Source organism: Panthera uncia (assembly GCF_023721935.1).
Source record: "Panthera uncia isolate 11264 chromosome A3 unlocalized genomic scaffold, Puncia_PCG_1.0 HiC_scaffold_12, whole genome shotgun sequence".
Lineage (NCBI taxonomy): Eukaryota > Metazoa > Chordata > Mammalia > Carnivora > Felidae > Panthera > Panthera uncia.
Genome location: NW_026057579.1, coordinates 2,119,542 through 2,143,129, shown reverse-complemented (window position 1 = coordinate 2,143,129; position 23,588 = coordinate 2,119,542). Strand labels below are relative to the sequence as shown.

General features: G+C 46.7%; 1 protein-coding gene across 1 annotated transcript; it reads left to right on the top strand.

The window, feature by feature from the left end:
* The first annotated feature begins 13,166 nt into the window (after nucleotides 1–13,166).
* FABP1 (fatty acid binding protein 1) lies at nucleotides 13,167–19,192 on the top strand. Its single transcript, XM_049651870.1, has 4 exons — nucleotides 13,167–13,271; nucleotides 14,886–15,058; nucleotides 17,149–17,241; nucleotides 19,108–19,192. The coding sequence occupies exons 1-4, from the start codon at nucleotides 13,205–13,207 to the stop codon at nucleotides 19,156–19,158; spliced, it is 384 nt and encodes a 127-aa protein (XP_049507827.1). The 5' UTR covers nucleotides 13,167–13,204; the 3' UTR covers nucleotides 19,159–19,192.
* Nucleotides 19,193–23,588: the final 4,396 nt, after the last annotated feature.

Sequence of the window (23,588 nt, the reverse complement as noted above, 5' to 3'; positions counted from 1 at the left end):
AACTAGAGTGAAAAATATCAACCCAACCCAGGGTCAAGAGTTTGTCCACTTGGGAGTCAAGCAAATAGTTGGAGACACCTGACTGGTCCCACTCAGGCCCATGCATCTTTGGTTTTTATTATTATTATTATTATTATTATTTTATTTTTTAGAGAGAGAAAGGGAAAAAGCGTGCACAAGTGGGGGAGAGGGGCAGCGAGAGAGAACCTTAAGCAGGCTCCACGCTCAGTGTGGAACCTGATGCAGGGTTCAGTCTCACGACCCTGGGATCATGACCTGAGCTGAAACCAAGAGTTGGACACTCACCCGACTAAGCCGTGCAGGCTCTCCTGGCCCACACACTTTTGTAATAAACTTTGAATCCCACTTAACTCAGTTAATCCTGCCCTTTCTCGAGACACCAGAGTCTCCTTGGGAAACTTTGCCCTGACCTTGGAAACAACTTCTTTCAAGGCTATTTTCAGCAAAGACAGCAAAGAAAGCTGACAGACTCCAGGGGCCTAAGTTACAAGGGGGGTAGTTTAGTCAAATAATATTTAGTTGAAATTTAACCATATTGTCAAAAGCTTTGGTCAAAGCAGGGACTTGGGCCAGAGATGGACATGTGATTACAAGTGTCCCTACCCCTGACACACATACCCTCAGTAGATGGGGCAATCCCTCCTCTCAGTGGACCATGTGCATGTCATGAGCTCTGCCCACATCATGGAATCCTGTACTTCTCCATGTTACTTTCCAAGAGCAGGGGGCTCTAGTGTTTCTATGAAATGTTTATAAGGATGTTGCTTAAACAGACCCAAGGCCCTTTCTCATAGATCTGTAATTACATCTTCACTCCGTGCAAGGCGTTTGTTTCCCTGGGTAACGGAAGATCCTGCCAGGAGGCAAAAGCCAGAAGACTTGTCACTTGTAGGCCAAGTTTGTGACATTTGTTTTATTCTTATCCGTTCACTCGGCTATTCCACAGACACACCAGGCATGTCCGGAGTGCCTTCTACTCTAAGGGATTTTGCTAAGCTCTAAAGATACACATAACAACACAGTCCCTGCCCTCAAGAAAGTTACAAGTAATAAACAAAACAGAAATAGAAAATGGGGTTACAAACCCTAACTCTCCAACTGTACCATTTTACTCCTGAGTTAATATTATGATGATCATTCCCTAACAGTTGAAATCCTCCCAGTCACAGATTGATAAACTGAAAGTAAGCAGTAGAAATTTTGTGTGTGTGTGTTTTTTGAGAACTTTACTTCTTTTTTTTAAAGTTTATTTATTTATTTTGAGAGACAGAGAGAGAGAGAGAGAGACAGAGAGAGAGAGATAGAGAGAGAGAATCCCAAGCAGGCTCTGTGATGACAGCACAGAACCCGATTTAGGGCTCGAACTCATGAACATTGAGATCATGACCTGAGCCAAAATCAAGTCGGACGCTTAACTGACTAAGTCACCCCGTCACCCCAGGAACTTTGCTTCTTAATCAAATTTCCACAAAGTTTACAATGTAATAGTTCGATAGAAGCTTGAGGTACAAGGGGAGAGATGACAATTCAGGGGTCCCCAAGATTTTCCGTTTAGCCTCAGACCAAATGGAGCTTTGGGTATCCCCGTGCTTGTCGACAGTGCTGCAGAATAGCTCAGGGTTACACTTTGAAACCTACCACCCTTTGAGACCTTGGCAGTCTCAAAAATCCTGCAGAGCATTTGGTGAGGTACCAAAGTCGCACATGTGAGGCAGTCGCACATGTTTGGAGAACGTTTGTGGGAAACATCCTGATGAAGGATTTAGCATGGTTCCTCCTAAGTGGGCTCACTCCCAGGTCCAGTATCAACAAAGGGAGGATCAGGATGGTTTTGACATTAATAGATCCTTCTGTCCTGATTTCCATTCAAGGTTCCTATGAAGTTGGTGAGTGTAGTTAGATCCCTGTGAATCAGGATGCACCGAGAAATATGACAGAATCTGACTTCTCACCTTGCATTGGAATCAATGGTCTGGGCAGTGTAGCCAGAGTCCGTGGGTTTGAATCCTGGCTCCTTCCTCTGCTTCTCATCTGCGTGGAGCTTAAACTTCCTAACTTCTCTGTGCCTCATCTCTAAAGTGGGTTTTAATGTGTTGTGAAATACGATAATTCATATAAATGTGCCTGGTACCAGTGAGTGTCAGGAAGCATTAGCTGTAACAACAACGACGTGCCAGAGGGCCATGAAGCGGTGCCATTGTGAGTCCGGGTGAGACCTCCCACTGAGGTCTAGAGCTGGAAGTGACTGGCTTTTCCCACAGCTACAGGAGGAGCCAGGACCCATCCTTCTGTAGTGGAGAGAGACACTGCCTGAGTATTTCTCACGTGGCAATGATGGCCCCATTGTCAGAAATCTAATCATACAAGCAATCCACTGTGAAAAAATCAAATGAACACAGGTAAAAAGTACCTTTCTGCTACTCCTTCCCTTCCCGCTGCTCTCTTCTCAGGTAACCACTGTGAACCGTGGGGTGTGCCCTTCCAGACTTTCTCTGCATGCGTGTGGGTGTATGTGCATACATAATCATGGCTATTGGGCTTTTAAAATTCAAATGAAATCATTCTATATTTTTCTGTAACCACTTTTTATTACCTTAACAGTCCATCTCTGGAAATATTCCCAAGTCACTCATGCTTGTCAATGCCTATACAGTAATTCAAGTCACAGATGGACCATAATCAATGTAGGCAATCCTGTATGGGCAGATATTCTGATAATCCCTCTCAAGACACCCCCTTTTTCTGGGTACTACAAAGAAAGTACCAATATGGAGGCTATTCCTTCATGAACCCTCCTTCACACAACTTCCAGACTAAGGATATTCGAGACCACAGACCCTTGAAATGAGAAAGTGCTACACTTTAAATTTGGTATTTAGGGATGTCTGGGTGGCTCAGTTGATTAAACGACCAACTCTTGATCTCAGCTCAGATCTTGATCTCAGGGTATGAGTTTAAGTCCTGCATTGGGCACCACACTGGGTGCAAAGCCTATAAACAAACAAACAAATAAATAAATAAATAAATAAATAGTTTAGTGTTTACTGAGCTGTACTATGTATATGGGAATCCCATCAGGTAAGAGGTTGAGTGACAAGGCAGCCTGAATGAATTCCTCTAAACGATGTTCACCAAGCTTTGGCTGTTTCTGTTGAGCTGTCGATGTGGATGCTGGATTTTGCCCTCAGGATTTTAAGGGACCATGGACATATGACAGTGCACAAACAATCTACTAGGAACAGAAGAGGGGTGGAGAGGAGAGGAGATTGTACAGCATGAACATACACAAATAACATCATTACATCATTACAGCCACCTTGTTCCTCGGGCATACATTGATCCTTCTTTGTGCCAGGGACAATGAAAGTCCAGTCAGGGAGACAAGGGTGAATGACTGCACCCTGCTACCTAGCACCTTACCATCCAGAGGGAAAGGAAGACATAAAGCTAGGTGAGATTAGAAGATACAGTGGTACAAACAGTGAGAGAGGCATAGAAAGTCAGGAGAGTTCAGAGTGAGGAGGACATACTTCCAGCTGGGAGAAGGAGGAGAGGGAAGAGGTGAGGATGATCTCCCGCTATTACCCACTGGATGGCACTGACACCCCCATGGTCACCGGGGCTGGAGCTTCCGGGAGCATCTATAGCCCCTTCCCCATCCATGCACCTACAGTAGACTCCCGAACACTGTAGTGTTACATTTAATTACACAATAGCGTTCCAAGTCCCACCCACCCACCTCCTCCCGAGATCAGGTCCCCCTCTTCTCTTGCCAGAATTTTGGTAGAAGTTTCCGAACTCATTTCTCCACCTCCAGATGTCTCCCCATCAAACCAGTCTTTCCTGCTGCCTCCACAGAGTAATCTTCTAAAACCACAATCACACCTCTCCTCTGCTTAAAACTTTTGTTGGCTGTCCATCACCTAGCATAGCAGTATCCAAAATGCTGTCACTAGCACATCAGCTTCACTATCTCTTTTTGTCATATCTTTAGGTACCTTTGTGCCAGTTTTTTGACCATGTCTCTCAGTCCCTTACCCTCACTCACCACTATGCTCTGTATTTTAGGGACTTGGAGTCTACAAACTACATTTTCTGAACTCCTTTGCCAGCTGCCTCCCGTTAGGATCTCAGGCATGGCGATCACCCAATCAGAAGGAAAGTGGAAATCAGAAGGAGGAGGCAATCTTGCTTAGCAGCAGTTGCTGGACATTCTAGTGGTTGCTGGTATGGCAGCAGGAATGCAGGGGCTCTAGATTCCAGCAGCCTGGCTGGGGGTGGCCCCCTGTCAGTCACTCATGCCTGAGCCAAGGTGGCAGCCGTTTACCGAATCCAGCACTGAAGGCACCAGCAACCTCCAACACTGTAGAAGCAAGTGTAGGCCTCTGGAGCCCAGCCCAGGGGCATAAATATCCTTGAACCTCCTTTCTTCGGTTGTTCCAGCTCTTCTAAAACCTTGGTGACTAATCCCCTGTATTAAATTTCCTCATTTGAAATGCCTAGGACACTTTCTGTTTTCTGTACTATTAGTGATGTACTATTCTTCTCTAAGTTGCTCCTTAAAAAATAACTTTCCCTTGTCCTAAGCAATAACATCTATGAGGTCATAAGTTGGTGTATATTTTCCAAATCTATATTAGACTCCACGCATAACTATTAATATTAATATATCAACATAAAAATGTTCATCCATGTACCATCTAAAAATCATCTCCTGTGCTGATACATACTCCATTCTGGGTATATACAGACTCTCGTCTGGGGATCCAATCCAATCTCTCCCTCACTGTCTGGCTGTGGCCTCCCTTTCTGGCCTCCATCCCCAGTACGCCTACAGAGACTCTTCCCTTTTCCTCTCTACTCTTTTTCCCTGAACCTCCCGCTTTGTTCAACAGCAGCCTATTTTTCCATGTCTTTGCATGCTTTGTTCTCTATTCGTGAAAGTATTTTGACTCCTTCCCTGACCAGAATATTCCTTCATTTATTAATTCAATCATTCCCTACATTTTGAAGTTTTTTTTTAAGTTTATTTTATTTATTTTGAGAGAGAGAAAGCAGGGGAGGGACAGACAGAGAGGGAGAGAGAGAATCCCAAGAAGTCTCCATGCTGTCAGCATGGAGTCCGACATGGGGCCCAAACCCAGAAACTGTGAGATCATGACCTGAGCCAAAACCAGGAGTTGGATGCTTAACCGACTGAGCCACCCAGACACCCCTATTTTGAAATTTTATTCAAACTTCATCCTAGTCAAAAGGCAGCTTAAATTCTCATTGTGCTCCCTACTACACAGTGAGTTCCTTTGTGGATTCAAAACGTAGCTCTCCCCTCAACAATTTCACATAGTAGGTCAGTGTATGCTCGCTGAGTGAATACTTGACAAGTAGGTGAATCATTGGATGCCTGTGGCTTTGTTGGGATTGAAGCTGGGGAAAGGCTTCCCAGGAAACCCTGGAGGAGGGACCAAAATGATGTGCATGATCACCATAGAGCACAGGGTGTGCTTACAGAGTGACCCATATGGGATATTCCAGTAAAACCAATATAGGAAGAACTTTAGATCATACCATTAAAGAATTAGAATTTAGTGAAATATGCTTTGCACTGTACCTCTCCTGAACACAAGGGCCCAGCAGCTACCTCTGGATCTTTCATTTCTTTGAGTTTTGTCTTCATACACATGGACCGTCAGGTTACTTGATCTAGACTAATAGGACACTTCTGAGCCAACAGTAAGTCAACCATGAATGACTCAAGAGGTCAATGGCATCTGGACTATTGTCCTAGCAACATTTTCTAGACACACACTCTATGGAAAGTGCAAGCTAAGCTCTGGTGTAGAAGAATTTTCAGGAAAGTAAGCAAGGTATACCTTTAAAAATTATAATATGGAAATAATAAAGGTAAAAAATATAAGCTTTGGGGTCCAACAGACTGGGTTCATGTTCCTTTTTACCAACTTCTTATTTGGTACCTGGAAGCAGTTACTAACCTCTTTGTACTTTAGCTTTCTCATCTGAAAAATGGGAATATAACACTTACCTTATAGTATTGTTCTGAGAATTTGATGAGATGGCACAGAAAGACTATCTACTTAGTGTTCAGTTAATAGAAGCTGCTATTTTATCACTATGAATACAATAGAATTAAGGGAACATATTAAAAATTGCCATTGGGTACTTTGGTCTAGGGGAGTAGAGAAAGCAGAGACCTCAGGAGGGCTGTATGGTGAGGGAACGTGGAGCTGAACCTTGAGAGATGTCAGTGGAGTGGCCGTCCCAGATCTGAAGGGCTGGTGACTCATGGCTCTAAAGCAGAGACAAGGCAGAGTTGCAGGGCAGAGGTGACAGGCTGGCGAGATTTCTCTTTGAAGTGTCAGGCTGACTTTGAGGCCAACTGGACTAGCTTTCAACCCTCAGAGAGCAAGGGACACAAGGACACAGGGACATAGGACAAGCAAACACTATTAGCTTCACAGCCAAAATAGGAGCCTAATAAACAAGACTTACAGATAAGTTTTGAGTTGTCTCTTGATTACATCAGCTCACAAATCATCCCCATTGCCTGCCACAGAATCCACAGGATTTTCCACTCCACTGTGTCACAGTGAAGGAGAACTCGTGGGGCGGGGGTGGAGGGGTGGCTTAAATAAACCACAGGAAGGTTTCCCTTTCTACAACAAGGATAGTCCTAAAAGTTATAAAGGGAAAGTTTGTTAAGTGGACTTTTCAGTGCAGTCTGTGTAGTGTGATTCTTTTCACAGTGCAAACCACCACACACAAAGGTTTTTTATCATATTTGCACTTTTGGGCCCCATTGGGTTCTTCAAGCAGGCAGACGTCTAAAAATGCCAAGGATATTGGATGGTTTTAAGGCAGATTCCATTCTAAATACTGGACAGTCATTTACAGAGGGTTCTTTAAGGAAATGCAATGCTCGAGATAGAATAAGCATATGAAAAGCAAAGCTTAAGGAATGTCTTTTAGGGCCACCTCAGCTAGTGGGTTAAGGGTTAAGCACCTGACTCTTGATTTTGGTTAAGGTCTCTGTGCTGCCAGCATTGGAGCCTCCTCAGGATTCTCTCTCTCCCTCTCTCTGCCTCTTCCTTGCTCGCTCTGTCTCTAAAAGTAAATAAATAAATAAAAATAATGTCTTTCAAAAATTTTTTGTTGAAAAATGTGCATCCCGAAATCCCACCAAAAGGATTTAAGAGAGCACATAATAAAATCACAAGTCTTGGGGTGCCTGGGTGGCTCAGTCGGCTAAGCGTCCGACTTCAGCTCAGGTCATGATCTCGCAGTCCGTGAGTTTGAGCCCCACGTCGGGCTCTGTGCTGACAGCTCGGAGCCTGGAGCCTGCTTCTGATTCTGTGTCTCCCTCTCTCTCTGACCCTCCCCTGTTCATGCTCTGTCTCTCTCTGTCTCAAAAATAAACGTTAAAAAAAAATTAAAAAAAAAAATCACAAGTCTTCCAGGTCCCATGACGTGGCCAACTGAGCTGATGTAAGCTCTTCCCTCAGCATGGCAAAAATGTGCAGGCTGAACCCTAACAGTCTTTCAGATATACAGCTGAGGTCACAAGAAGAAAAGAAAGAAAAAACCCCAAGTTCCACAAGCACAGAGGAAACTGAAAGAACAGTAAGGAGTTTGATGAGGCTGGGGTGCCTGCAGGGGAGGGGTGGCCAGACCTGGAAATAAGTCCCGTTGGCCAAGAATGTAGGTTTCCATGCCCTCAGGAGCAGGAGATGGGGCCTCGGGCTTGTAAAATACACAAAGTGGGAGAGATGGCTGGCAGGGTTGGAAGGCACTACCCACCAGCCCAGAGAGATGTGAAGGAGCTTGTCCCCAAGCCAAGAGGTACACATAAAAATTGGTCCTGGGCTGGAGATACCTCTGAGACACCTGGAAAAGCCAATGCAAAGTGCTCTGGCCCCCTCTGATGGGAGCTTCACGGTCCTGAAGGACTTGACAGTTTACACAGTGCTTTCACAAGGCAGAGAATGCCGTGACCATTTCACAGAAAAGGAAGTAGAGGCTCCATAAGGCTGAGTGATTTGTCCAGGATCACACATCAGGGAGAGAAATCCGGGCCCAAACCCAAGTCCTTCCCCTCCGCAGACCTGCCTCTTGCAGAAGTATGGGCAGCTCAGGGCACCTCCTGGAACACCCTGGAATGGGCACGCTGGCACTGCGGACACCCTGGGATCAGATACAACTGTAGAGGTACCTGGCTTAAAATGAATGCCAGTCATATTCTGACCACCAAGAGCACGTCTCCCCTTCTCCCATGCCTCCACACTGCTCATCCGAAGAGGGAGCATGAGAAGGGATGTCTAGTGGGAAGTGGGAAGGCATTATTGTTTGGGGGTTGAGAAATCACACATTGCTCCCATGAAGTGAGAGTCTTTTTTTTTTTTTTTTTCTTCTTGAAAGCCACTTGAACTTTGTCATTGCAGTTAAGCTTATCTCTTCTTGTGTTTGCTTAGCTTGTGGGCAGGGGATATCATAACTCTCTCCTAATTTTATGGAAAGCTACTTACAAGTGTTAGATTTTGAAATGGCCACTAACTTTCTTGGCCCCAAGACTCACTAAAAAAAAATGGGGGGTAGGGGTCAAAAGAGGCCATTGCCGATTGCCTGAGAAGGCCTTCTCTGGGATCTTGGGGAGAGAGGAGGTCCTTGCCTCATGTCTGTCAGGCTCTTTGCTCCAAAAGCTGGTGGGTCTTCACTGTTGTGCCAGTCCATTGACCAGCCTCTGAGTGAATCATGCCCAGGTGTTGCCTGGACTGGGTAGGCAAGAAGTACAGAGGCAGGCAGAAGGGTCTGGAAAGAGTCAGCTCTCAGATACCAGAAAAGGAGTTCCTATCCCAGGCTTCCTGAAGGGCTCTGGGATGGGTGCTAACTTCCTCTAAGGAGAAAAATTCATGACCTTCCTTCCTGCTCTCCACCTTGGAGCCCAGAGAACAGCACTATGGGGTGTGTCATTTGACATCTGTGGTTAAGGGGAGCGGGTCTAGATGTAGACCCAGGTACCCTTCATCTGAGGATAGGTGCTGGGCAGCCAGTGGTGGCACAAGAGACCATGGTGTAGCCAAGGCACTGCCAGGAGATCCTCCCAGATGGAACACTTAATGGCTGGGGGATGGGGGTTTAAATGGTCTCATCATTGCCATTTTCTTAGTGGTTATTTCATTGGCTTTAGACTACAGAGCTCCTATGCTCCCCACTGGTGCAAATTTTTACTGATTTACTCCTTGATAAGTGTTTGAAAAGTTCTTTGGGTAGGTGGCAGGTGAGGTGGGGTGGGTGGGGTCTCAAGCATGACTTGAATTTAGTCCAGCACTCAGTCACTATGGCCATTAGACAGACACACACTAGCTGTTAGCCAGTTGCTATTAGCCTACGTCACCCAGATGCCATCTCAGACCACATGGCACTCTGGGATTTGGATAAAATTAGATTAATTTCCCCCAAACCCCTCGCTAAGATTTCTGGGGATCCTTGGAGGGACTGTACTCCCATAGACACTCTACTCTCTGATACAGACAGTCCCTGACCTATGTTCATCTTGGGAGTTTTTGAGTTTACGATGGTGTGAAAGTGATACTCATTCAATAGAACCCGTACTTTGTGACTTTTGATGCTTTCCCAGGCTGGTGATATGCAGTACGATCGTCTCTTGTGATGCTGGGCTGCAACAAATAGCCTTGGCTCCATCAGCCATGGGATCGCAAGAGTAAAACAATCCATACACTAACAGCCATTCTGTACCCAGGCAAACTTTTCTGTTTTTCACTTTCAGTACAGTAGTCAATAAAATACATGAGATATTCAATACTATATTATATAATAGGCTTTGTGTTAGATGATTTTGCCCAGCTGTAGGCTAATGTAAGTATCCTGAGTACATGTAAGGTGGGCTGGGCTAAGCTACGATGTTCAGTAGGTCAGGTGGATTAGACACATTTTTAGCTCACAATGGGTTTGTTGGGATGTGACACCATCGTAAGTTGAGGAAGTTCTATACTGTTTCAACTCTAGGACATCAATCTGGAAATGAAGCTCAGCCCTTCATCATTTTCTATTTGCACATGTATTGATTTATGAATTATAATTTACTGAAGCATTTGAGATAGCTGGGGAGAGAATTAAAAAAAATGGATAAAGATTCACTTTGTGGCCAATGAGCAGCTTCAAATTCAACAATGGCTTTCCTGGAAGCCCTTAGTGCCTCATTGTCACTGGGGGTGTCTTTGTGACCCATCACCCCATACCCACTCAGTGGTTCCCCCTCCTTTTTGCCTGCTGCACTGTTCTTTCCTTTCCCTGATGTCCAGGTGGAGAAAGAAGACACAACCAAGCCTCTCACTGGGTCCTGCACAACCCAGAAGTCCTTCCCCATCACTACCTTAGCCCTGGTTGACCACAGACCGTAGGTTTCACTCACTCTCTCCCAAGCAGCTTCTTTAGCCATTCATACACACACACACACACACACACACACACACACACAGTTCATATCAGAGAGGAATTCTGATGCTAATTCTTAAGACCCTGGATTTTTGATTTCCTTACATATACATATATAAAATAAAAAATCATTGTCCCACACGGAGGAGATTAGGGTCTACTATGGGCACCCTCAATACAATCAGACATATATAAAGGTACATAATCAAGGTTCAGAACAAGATGAGAGGATGTGCCTGTCATCCTGTGAGCCACTCTCTCACTGCCAGCTAGGTGCAAGGGCATTTGAGGTAGCTAAAAATGCCTGTGAGTTCTGGACATACACGCCTGCTTAGTGTTCGCCAGGGACCATCCTGACCTGTGGCCTGGAAAGCACTTTGTGTCCTGGGCACTGTTAGAGGAGGAGGGCCGAGCAGAGAGGGCAGAGTTGAGCACCTCTCTGCGCTGGAGGGAAAGGGTGACTGGTCTTAGGATCCACATGATGGCAGGCAACCAGTGCCCTCTGCACATGCCGCTCAGAAGGGAGTGATCTCTCCACAGAAGGGAGGAGGACTTTGACATTGAGCACATGGGTGGATGAGAGGACTTCTCAGGTACTTTGCCGGATCACCATGTCTCAGATTCTGGAGGTTTGGGAGAGGATGGGTGAGGGAGTTGGAAATAACAGAGACGCCTCTACTGAGGGCTGACGCACTTACATGAGTGCCGTGCTCCTCCTTAGGTTTGTCTTCCTGCGTCCTTGGCACGAACCTTCATCCACTCACCTATGCCCTGACTCATCTACAACCAGAACCTGAGGGCTGCTGGGTCTCCAGAGCAGACCCCCAGGAGCCCAGAGTTGGCAGGTGGGTAAGTGAGCATGTAGGCTTCCTGGGGATCGTGCTGCAGATGAGAACAGACAGGATCTCCTGGCAGGGGAGAGCACTTCCAGGAAACAGAGGACTCTGGCTGTGATCTCCCTGGTGCAGGCTGGAATGGCAGAGCAGATCTCTCCTGGTGCAGGAGAAGGAGAAAGAATGGGCAGGGATGGGAAGACAGTGACTGGCCCTGGGGTCTGGGGTCACATGTTGCCAGCCCTGTTCACCTCCTCTCACACTGGAGATTCATCTAGGCATACAAGCCCGGTTAGACAGACAGACAGACACACACACACACACACACACACACACACATACACACACACCCTGATCCTGGCTGCCCAGCCCCAGGGTTTCAGTGATTTGAGGGGATAATGGGCCAACCCGACTACTCCATGTTTCTTATTTTCCTTTAGCAAGAAGATCCATGGCCTCATTATCCTTTGATGGTTTTTATTTGCTGACTCATCATGAATTGGACAATTGCTATGTGCCGGGTATTGGGAATACCAAGGAAGAAATGAAAAAGAATACATAGAGAAATAATCCCAGTAGGATTTGGATGATAGGTATTTGTGAAGTGTTCCAGGAACCCAGATGGTTTATAGAGGAGGTGAACAGGTGGAGGTGAGGATGGGCAGAGCCTCATCGGGAAAGCAAACCCAGGCATGGGCGCCCCTGACACCTTCAGCTGTCAATATGTACAGCCCAGCATGTACTACCTGCTTTCTTTCTCCTACCTCGTCTCTGCCTAATAAAGTGCATCTCAATTTCCATACACCCCATTTCAATGGTTCCCATCTGCCCTTCAGTACGTAGTACTTTGACATCTTTTTTTTTTTTTTAAACATTTATTTATTTTTGAGACAGAGAGAGACAGAGCATGAACGGGGGAGGGTCAGAGAGAGGGAGACACAGAATCCGAAACAGGCTCCAGGCTCTGAGCTGTCAGCACAGAGCCCGACGCGGGGCTCAAACTCACGGATCGCGAGATCATGACCTGAGCTGAAGTCGGCCGCTTAACCGACTGAGCCACCCAGGCGCCCCAGTACTTTGACATCTTTAAACGAAGACTGACGTGGACTGTGCAGAGCTTACAATTATCAAGAGGATTACCAGAATACAAAATAGCTCTAGGGGCTTATGACAACTTTGTAAAAATTAAGTTTGCGTAATGATAAAAATGGAAGAGATCATAAGGTTATGTAAATAAGATGAAGGTTTTTTGTTCCTTTTTTATTATTATTATTAGAGAGAGAGGGGGCACAAGTGAGTGAGGGCGGAGAGAGGGACCAAGAGAAGTGAGGCCAGAGGTGAGACTCAAGCTCACAAACCCTGAGATCGTGACCTGAACCAAAGTCAGATGCTTAATGACTGAGCCACCCAGATGCCCAATAAGGTGAAGTTTTGAGTTTAAAGGGGTTCTTTGGTATTTTTCTGTGTATCTACATCTCAACACACACGTATGTATATGCACACACTTACATACATATGCACACATACCTGTTCATGCAGGAACATATATGTGTGTACATATATGTAAGCATACATATACACACAAATTTACATTTCATGGAGGATTAGCACATTAATGTCGCAGGGACTTAGGGCTTTGCACTTGACTGACCTCCACTAATGTTTGCTGAATTAGAGCAAACCACTGCTGTGCCCATCCTGGTTTTTTTATCGTTGACCATTGCTCCTAGCAGTTAATGTTTGAACCTGGCCATAAAGGAGTCGACAGCTGCTGACCTATGGCCAACATTCGAAGCGGAAGGAGCCCCCTATAAATCAGCCCACACTGGACATCGCAGCACACAGAGCTGCAGATCAGCTGTGGAGGGAGCCTCATTGCCACCATGAACTTCTCCGGCAAGTACCAACTACAGAGCCAGGAAAACTTTGAGGCCTTCATGAAGGCAGTCGGTAAGTGCTGGGCTGGACGCCAAGGCGGGGGTCATGGCGATGAGGGTCTGGCCCTGCCAGGGGTAGTGAATCAGAGTCTCGATGTTGGGATGGGAGGAAAGTTTCAGGCTCTGCACAGGCCAGAGGCCATGTGGTGCATCCTTTGCAGATATTTGCGGCTTGTGCTAGTATCACTCACTGGACGAGGCTACTTCATAGGCAAGTGGAAAGCACCGAGCTAGGGGCTGATCTGGATCGAAGCAATCTCTGCTGGTACCTCACTGTGTGAGCCTACTCATTCATTCATTCATTCATTCTTCTAACATTGATTCAACTCCAATCATATGCCGTGTTGGATGGATACCAGGGAGACAGATAACAATGAGCCACATTTCCAAGTCACAGTTTACAGACAGACAAAGAGACGAGATAGATGCAACAAAGTATCCCCTGATGTGTACTGAGCACTGACTCACTGCCAGGCACTGTGCTAGGTCCTTCACATGTAATAAATCCTCACCACAAATCTCTAAGTTGGGTACTAGTATTTTTCCCATTTCACAGTCAAGACAACTGAGGCCTGAGAAGGTTAAGTGATCCTGACCAAGTTCACACAGGCAGGAGTGTCTGCCTTGGGATTTGAAGTAGAGGCTGGTTCCAGAGACCCAACTCTAATCCCCTGTGACTCCCAGAGTCATGTGCAGGAGGATGAGGTGCTCGCGGGAGGGCATGGATGGAAGGCTTGGTGGTGGTGAAGGTGAGCCTAGGCTGGGCCTTGGAAGAGGAGCGAATGTCCCCTAGGGGACAGGGAGAGGGGAATGTGCTCCAGGTAGCAGGAACCCTCTGAATAAAGGGTCGATGTGCCAAAGAAGGGTGCCCAGGAGGGACAGGGTGGGGAAGACAGAAGGCAGGAGAGGAGGACCGTCAGGGATAGGCAAGGGCTAGGCTCTTCTCCTATAGGGTGTCATATCATCTCTATTTCGAATCCTTTACCTGGGCCATAGGACACTCCACCCCCACTGACACTGCACGTGGACCTCAATTTGTTTAACAGTATAGATATGGCCTGAAATTTGTGAAGCTCTGTCCCAGGGGGAGGGACTCCCACCGTGCCTTCCTCAAGAGCCTCGGCAGCAGAGGCTGAGGCAGGGGTAGGGGAAGGAGGCTTTGTGGACACAACCCCAGCTTGTGAGTGTTGCCCCGGCACCTTATTCGTAGCTGCTCCTCTCACTCTCAGTAGGGACCTGGCTCAGGAAACGAACCGTGTGGTCAGTCTGGGTGTGGAGAATGGCACGCTGACACTCAGAGAGCAAAGTCTGGCATGAGGAGGGAGAGCGAGAGAGGAGGGAAAGCGAGAACCGGGGTGCTCACCAGAGGACAGGTTCTGCGGGACCCAGGAGTGTCCTCTTTACAACCCTCCTGGCAAAACAGCAGACCGCCAGGTCAGACCGAGGCAGGCCACCAACCTTTCCCTTCAGAGGTCAGCCCATGTTGCTCACAGGACTTGGTTCGTGCCTGTGGTCTCTGGGGGGCACGGCGCCTCCCTCCCTGCCCCGCGCCACAAAGTTTCTCTGTGACCGTCACCTGGCAATCCCCACCTCTGCTCATCTCTGAACCTCACATGGTTTCCACCAGGTCTGCCTGACGAACTCATCCAGAAGGGAAAGGACATCAAGGGGGTGTCGGAGATCGTGCAGAACGGGAAGCACTTCAAGCTCACCATCACCACGGGGTCCAAAGTGATCCAAAATGAGTTCACTTTGGGGGAGGAGTGTGAGCTGGAGACCATGACTGGGGAGAAGGTCAAGGTAGGAGGTGCCCCCTCGAGCCACCCTCTGGTTCTGGAACTTTCCTTGGAACCTGGCCGCAGAGCTTCATCCCACCAGGCTCTCACCTCACAGTCCCCACCATGGATACCTTATCTCTGAACCCACTTCTGGGCTGGGAGGCAGAAAGACAAGACAGCTCTAGGGAAGAAGCTCTAAGGAAACCCTTCCTGTTTTCCTGTGACTGTGTGGGTGCTCTGACCCAAGAACCCGAGCTCTCCCATGTGGAGGATATGGGGGGACCAGTCACAAGTTCTCCCAGGCCCAGACAAGCAGGAGTCAGCAAAAAAACCCTAAGCAGAGCTGTGATGTCATCCCTGAGCCCAAAGGAAACTGGCCTTGCTGAGCCTAGAGCTGCTTGGTCATGGGGAGAGACTTCCTGGAGGAGGGGCTGGCAATATCAAGAATACCAGAATACCAAGACCCCAGGCAGGCCCTCAGACTGAGTCCGAGCCCCTGGCCTCAGCTACCTCATCTGTAAAATGGGCACAGACACCCTTCCCTGACTGAAGGCAGTGGGCAGGGCACCATCATTCCACTGGGCTGTGGCTCAGGGTGTGCAGTACCCTGGGTGTAGACTATGGGTCAGAAGGAGATGGCAGAGAAATCCAGGGGGCAGGAGGCTCCTCACTAGAGACCTCTCTTCCTCCCTGGGAAAGTCCACACACCCCAGCACAACCAACGCCACAGAGCAGCCATCTTCACCCTTCCCCTCCAGACAACTTTATGCATCGGCCTCAGCATGCTGGCCTTTTTACCTCTTCTGATGGCCTCTTATTTCCGCTTCTCCAGATATAACATCACAGCTCAGGAAATCTGTAACAGGAAATTGTCTTGAGAGGCCCATAGTAAGGGGCAAGCCCTTATGGGTTTTACCACAGTGTCTTTTTCTTTCTTTCTTTCTTTTTTTAACGTTTATTTATTTTTGAGACAGAGAGAAACAGAGCACAAACGGGGGAGGGTCAGAGAGAGGGAGACACAGAATCTGAAACAAGCTCCAGGCTCTGAGCTATCAGCACAAAGCCCGACGCGGGGCTCGAACTCACGGACAGCGAAATCATGATCTGAGCTGAAGTCGGCCGCTTAACCGACTGAGCCACCCAGGCGCCCCCACAGGGTCTTTTTCCAATTGTCCATCCTGGAGGCAAATTTCTAACTTTGGCCAGGGTGTTCTGTTACTTGCTGGGTTTCTGTTGCTTCTTCCTGGACGGATAAGGCTTGAAACAGAGACCACAATAGAAAACATAAACGTGCCAGAAGGAATACATACCAAAGCTAAATATGTGTTTTCCCAACTGGCCAGTAGTTGGAATTTTGCTACTACCTCTTTCCATCAGCTTGGACAATTAAGATTTTACTGATTTTATTTTAGTGCTTGTAGTCGACACCACTTCGGTGTCCTATGCTCATTTCTAGTTCACATATCATAAATTAAAAGTTTTTGGGGCCCCTGGATGGCTCCTTCGGTTAAGAGGCCGACTTCAGCTCAGGTCATGATCTCACGGTTCGTGGGTTCGAGCCCCACGTCGGGCTCTGTGCTGACAGCTCAGAGCCTGGAGCCTGCTTCGGATTCTGTGTCTCCCCCTCTCTCTGCCCCCTCCTCAGCTCGCAATCTGTCTCTGTCTCTCTCAAAAATAAAATTAAAAACATTTTAAAAAATTTAAAAAAATAAAAGTTTGACAAAAGGAGCCCTGACATTTTCTTTAGGTTTTAAATTTTTTTCTAATTTTTATTTATTTTTGAGAGACAGAAAGAGACAGAGTGTGAGCAGGGGAGGGGCAGAGAGAGAGAGAGACAGAGACACAGAATCTGAAGCAGGCTCCAGGCTCTGCAAGCTGTCAGCACAGAGCCCAATGCAGAGCTTGAACCCATGTGAGATCATGACCTGAGGCTTAACCAACTGAGCCACCCAGGCTCCCCTTCTTTAGCTTTTAAATGAACCTCCCATCTTTAGAGCTGGAGAACAAGGGGGTATGCTAGGCTGAGGTTGCCTAAGCAGAGACCCTTGCAGGGGAGGAGCCAGCCTCATTAGCGAGACGTTCCTCACAGGTCATCTCTTCTGTCTCCTGCAGGCAGTGGTTCAGATGGAAGGTGACAATAAGCTGGTGACAACTTTCAAAGGCATCAAGTCTGTGACTGAACTCAATGGCGACACAATCACCAACGTAAGTTGGCCCTCTGAGCTTATGGTTCCCAGTGCTTGAGGGGAGGGGAGAGGTAGAGTGGGGAGGAGCTCTATCACCTTTCCTGTTGTCAGTCTCTGCTACCACTTACTGAGGACCCGTTATGCTCGGCACTTTACACACATTCTATCTTACCCAACAACCCTAAGTTTTCTAAGTGGGGAAACTGAGGCAACACATAGCCAGGGAATGGCAGAACTAGGGTTCCTCTGATTGGGGCCTGTCACACAGGGCCGTCCTCCACAGCTGTACCCTGCACAACCCTACAGGGAGCCACTCCCATTATAGATGGTGTAGACTTGTATTCTTATTACCATCTTGAAGTGCATGTCAGTTAACCGTCTTATTCTGACAAAACTAATGCAGTGTATTTGGATAGTTTCCCAGCAGATAGAAGTATAGTATCTTGAGGAAGAGGCGTCCTTTTTTAATTCACCCAAGACCCCCCATGTGTTGGAGGTGGGCCCCAGCTGGTGCTTCTCCACCTCTCTTGAGTTCCTTCAGTCTGCCCTTCCGTCCCCACTTTCCAGGTCGGGGTCAACCTCCCGCTCTTCCTTCTCTCCTCATTGCTGTCTTCTTTCTTCCACCCACACCCAAATGGGATGGGGGAACAAGAGGTGCTTGGTAGGACGAGCCACTGTTCGTGCGTGGCCCACCTTTCTCAGTCTCCACTGGGATGTGGCCACAAGACTTGCTCACAGGCATTTACGAGGAGAATCATATTCATAGCAGCTTTGTGGCAGCTTATCAGAGTGGCACACACCAGTTGTGCAATCCTCCTTGGTGCCTGACTGTCAACCATGTCCTATCGCTGATTTGGGGGTGAATAGTACAGTGTTTCTCCTGCAGTTATATTCCCATGGCTCTTCTTTGCTTTGGGGAGTAACAGAAGGCAGAACACTACCCAGGGAGTCTGTTGCACCCCTGTTCAAGTGGGAAAAATCCCTCAACTAGGGAGGGTGTGAGAGTCAGCCAGGAAACATGTGGTCCCACCCCTATTGGACACATTCACAGCACATCAGGAAGGTGCCAGAAGGAGGAAGGGAGATGAGCCTAGACTCAGTTCTGGCCAAAGTCCTTTGATAGGCTTTTTTTGTACTTTGATATGCATTTGATAGCTCCCCTAATCTTTCCCTCTGCCACGAGGGAGGCAGGCTGAGGGACTTAATAGACAGGCTGACCTGTCCAAGGTCACCCAGCTAATGAGCTATAGAACCATGGTTCAAACCTAGTTCTTTCCATTCTATTCCATTGCTGCTGAAGCTAAGGGGCTCCTCTGTAACCCTGATGACATTACCCTGTGTCATTGTCACAGACCTGTTCAAGAGAACCAGTGGGGGGCAGTGGTGGTGGGGTCGTGTGGGAGAAAGGAACGTCCCCCAAAAATTCAAAAACTGGTTAATCCAATGGTCCAATGCTTTTATATGCTTCATAGCTCTTTGGGAGGAAAATTTTGCAATACCTACTATGTTCCAGGCTACGTGCTTACGTGTGTTTCCATGCACATGTGCTCTTGGTCCTCAACATGTGTTTGGTACGTAGTAAGCAGGCACCCAATGAAACTGAGAAATTGGACTGGACTGGACCCATTTGGATGGTCTTGCCCTAACTGCCATTGATATAGAAAGGAATTCACTAAAAGGCAGGACAACTCTCCACATGAGGAAGTGAAGTGGCTAAGATCTGGCAAAGGATTTTAGAAAAGACTGCCAACCCTTCCTCTGGTCCTATAGAAAACTTCGGGTTGTTTCTCATGCTAGCATATTTGGGATGATTTTGTAGCCTTAATTACCTTTTGCAACTCCACATCAGATGAACATTTTGTGATTTTTTTTTTTTGACTTTCAGACCATGACACTGAATAACATTGTCTTCAAGAGAATCAGCAAGAGAATTTAGACAAGTCTGCATTTCATATTCTTTTACTGTGTAAAATTAATGTAATAAAGTGAACTTTGTTTTAAAAAAAAAAGTCTTTTCTTCTTGATAGCCTGTCATTGATGGTGCTGAGTATCAGTGTCCACTGACCACCTATATCTTTGTAAACCTTGATCATCTGCATGTTCCATCCTGCTGGGCCAAGTCTGAAGGGTGATTCTCACCCTGAAAGCAGACCCTAGGCTGCCCACTCAAGTGACCCTACAGGGAACCCAAGATGTGGCTGGATGTGTATGGCAGCCCTGGAATGACGTTCTTGGTAATCCAGACAGGCAAGGAGCTGGAGTAAGAGGGTGTGCTGGCTGCCTGTGGGGACAGAGAACAGGAATGCTAGGCAGGCAAAGGGGAGCTATGCCTGTCAGTATGGTCACGGTGTCCCCGCCCACCAAGGGACATGAACCAAAAGACCAGGCTCTGACCCACCAAATGAACAATTCACTCTCCTGGAGAAGGGCTGACAGAGGAGCTTAGCAGGAGGCACCAGAAGTGGACAAAGGAAGGTCAGGTGGACATTCCCTCTGTGCTATGGGCAAAGGCAGAATGTGGAAAAAGGATTTCTCTGAACAGCACTTTGTATCAGGCTCTGGTAGCTGTTATAGGTTGAGTTGCACCCCGCCCCCCTAAAATTCACATGTTGAAGTCCTAACCCCCAGGACAGCAGATTGTGACCTTATTTTGAAATACAGACATTGCAAATATAATTGGTTAAGTTAAAAGGAAGTCATGCTGGAGTAAGGGGGACCCCTAATCCATTATGGCTGGTGTCCTTATGAAAGGGAGACATTTGCAGACAGAGACATCCACGCAAGGAGGATGCCACACGGAGATCAGAGTTATGCAGCCACAAGCCAAGGATGTACCAGAATCTAGGAAAGAGACCTGGAACAGATCCTTCCCTACCTCCTTCAGAGGGAACATGACCCTGTCTTCACCATGATCTCAGACTTCTGGCCTCCAGAACTGTGAGATAATACACTTCTGTTGTTTACGCTGCGCAGTCCGGGGTACTTTGAAATGGCACCCCTAGCAAGGTGATACGGTGCTCATTCCCCACATCCAAAGAACTGCCAAGCCCAGACACATCTACCTTCATCATGTCTTTCAGCCTCAGAATGGCACCAGCCCACAGAGCACTCTCAACAAAGTTGCCTTAAATATGAATGAACCTGTCACATTCCCCACCTCCTCTCTTCCCACTTCCAGAGTTGAAACCCCGTAATTTGTTATGTGGATGGTTGCACAAGCCCTATGGCATCTCCCCCCCCCCCCCCCCCCCCCCAAAACTCCCCCCCCCCAATAATCCCCTTCCGTAAAAATAGCACTGCTCATAAAGCTTCCTAATTCATTGCCTCTCACATAAGAGTCAAACTCCTCAACCTGCATTCATGTCTCTATACCAGGAGGCAGGAAACCTTTTCTATAAAAAGCCAGAGAGTAAATATTTTCAGCATTATGGGCCATCCAGTCCCCATCACAGCTGCCCAGTTCTGCTCCTATAGCACAAAGCAGGCCCAGGCAATACACCAACAAATGGGCATGGCTGTGTTCCAACAAAACTTTATGGACACTGACATTTAAATTTCATATCATTTCCGGGTGCCTGGGTGGCTCAGTCAGTTAAGTGTCCGACTTCAGCTCAGGTCATGATTTTGCAGTCTGTGGGCTTGAGCCCCGCGTCAGGCTCTGTGCTGACAGCTCAGAGCCCGGAGCTGCTTCAGATTCTGCGTTTACCCTCTCTCTCTGCCCCTCCCCTACTCCGTCTGTCTCTCTCTCTCTCTCTCTCTCTCTCACTCTGACTCTCTGTCTCTCTCTCTCAAAAATAAACATTAAAAAATTTTAATCTCATATCATTTCCATGTGACATAAAATAGCATTCTTCTCTTGATTTTTTTCTCAACCATTTAAACACAGAATACCATTCTTAGCTTGCACACCATATAGAAACAAGTGGCAGCTGGATCTGACCCATGGACTGTAGGTTGCTGACCCTTGCTTGATTATAGCCTGCCCTGCCTTATCTAGCTTCAACCCTTTCCTATAATATACATTCCAATCAAGCTAAACAATCTCTCATTGCCCTAGCAATTTAAGTGCCGCCTCCTTCAAGAAGACTTCCTGAATTGCACAGCTGAAAGTACTCTTTCCCTCCCTCTGGCATTTTATCTACACCAGTTTATTGGATGAAATTCTTCCTACCTTGTACTACAGTATTTGACATATGTGGAGTGGGGTCTTAGAAAAAGAGGGAGCCCATAATTTGGGGAACTGAGGCACACTTAAGGAAAGAGCTTCAGAGCTTCAGTAAGAATTCAGAGGTAGGAGATACAAGAAAAATAAAAAACCCTAAAGCACACTACAATATGCCATTCACAAAAATAAGTTCTAGACGAACTAAAGAGCTAAATGAATAAATGTGAAACATTAAAAATAGACATAGTAGATAAATCAGTATATATTGACGTATAGGTGCAAAAACCATGAAAAAAAAGATTAATCCATATTACAAAGGTTTGTATGAAAAGAGACTATAAACACAGCTTCCAAAACAAGCAACCACGTGGGAGAAATTATTTGTGACTTACATAACAGAGGTTGGCACAATATAAAAACCTCTTCCAAATCAGTAAGAAGCCCAACAAGTCAATGGGAAGGTGGGGTGAGCACATTAATGGGCAATTCACAGTGTGAAACATGCTTAGTCTCAAAGTAATCAGGGAGGAGGGTTTTAAGATGAGATACCATATTACAAACCAAATTAGTAAAAAGTAAAAGGATTGATAATAAGGAGCGTTTGCAAGGATATGAGTCAAGAATGGCTCTCCCATCATTGGTAGAGATGTAAATGGTGTAACAGTATCTACTAATATTTTCTAAGTTCCCTAACACCTAGCAATGTCACTCTTGTATGTCTTCCTAGAGAAGTGTTTGAACACATATATAAAAATGCCCACGAGTAAGAAAGGGCTAGATAAACTGTTGCATAGCCATACTCTGAGTTATTGAACCCATGTGGTGGCCCGTGGTCAGGCTGCATGTTGTGCTTCTCTGAGACTGATGAGGTACTCCTGGGCAACGTGAGATTGGGGGATTTGTATGTAGTGCTGGGCAGGGAGCGGGCAAGGCAGCTTCCAGAGGTGCTGTTAACCCTCACGCACTGGATGTTATCATCAGCACTGTGCACACCTCAGTTCAAGAGCTTGCACCTCTGACTGCCCTCACATATGTTCCTCTTCTCTCTGCTGCATGCCCCAACTATGCTGATTCCCTCCTGCATTCTTTTTTTTTCTTTTTTAATGTTTATCTATTTTTGAGAGAGAGAGAGACAGAGCATGGGCAGGGGAGGGGCAGAGAGAGAGAGGGAGACAGAGAATCTGAAGCAGACTCCAGGCTCTGAGCTGTCAGCACGGAGTCCGACATGGGGCTTGAACCCACAAGCCCTGAGATCACGACCTGAGCCGAACAAAGTCTGATGCTTAACCAACGGAGCCACCCAGGTGCCCCAGGAAAGATTTCTTTAATGGCGTTTTTAACTATTCGTTCTGCTACTCGTATGTAGCGGACCGCGTTTTTATAGATTAACAACGCTACAAATGAATGTGTTTTTTTAAAGTTAAGCCAATTGCCCCGGTATAAATATTCCCACCATGGCCAATACCAAGCTATCGACGTGATGTTGATGAATGCAGAGTTTGGAAGAGATGTGCACAGTCCGCTCTCACAGGCCGGGAAGAGCTGGTTCCCACATAATGCTGCTTGCATCTACCCTCGACCTTCACTTTCCTCTTAGGGGAAGGGACCCTGGACAGCACCATGGCCAGAGTGCCCACGAAGGACTTAGGATGAGCCAGGCACCATTCAGAGGGCTTTCACATTTTAAAAGTTTAATTCTCACATCAACTCTGTGTGGTAGGTAGAAATGAGGAAACTGAAGCATGGGTGAAATCACCAGTCCAAGGTCATGCTAACATTAGGAGAGCTGAGAAAGGAACGTCACTTGTCTCTGCATCCATAATCTTAAAAACCACACTATTCCCTAAAACTGCATTGTCTAATACAGCAGCCAGTAACCACGTTGGCTTTTAAAACTGAAATTAGCTGAAATTAAATAAAATTTAAAATTCAGCTCCTCACTCATACTAGACACATTGCTAGAGCTTGAAAGGTGTAGGGGTTAGGGGCTACGGTACTGCACAACACAGATATGGTATATTTTCATCATTACAGAAAGTTCTATCAGAGAGTGCTGCTCTAAACAGACTATCAGAAAGAAAGAAGCCACACATATTTGCTTGGAAATATGGACGATTTAATGGCCTTTGTTGTTTTTTTTTTTTTTTTTTTTTTTATATGAAATTTTCTTTCAAATTGGTTTCCATACAACACCCAGTGCT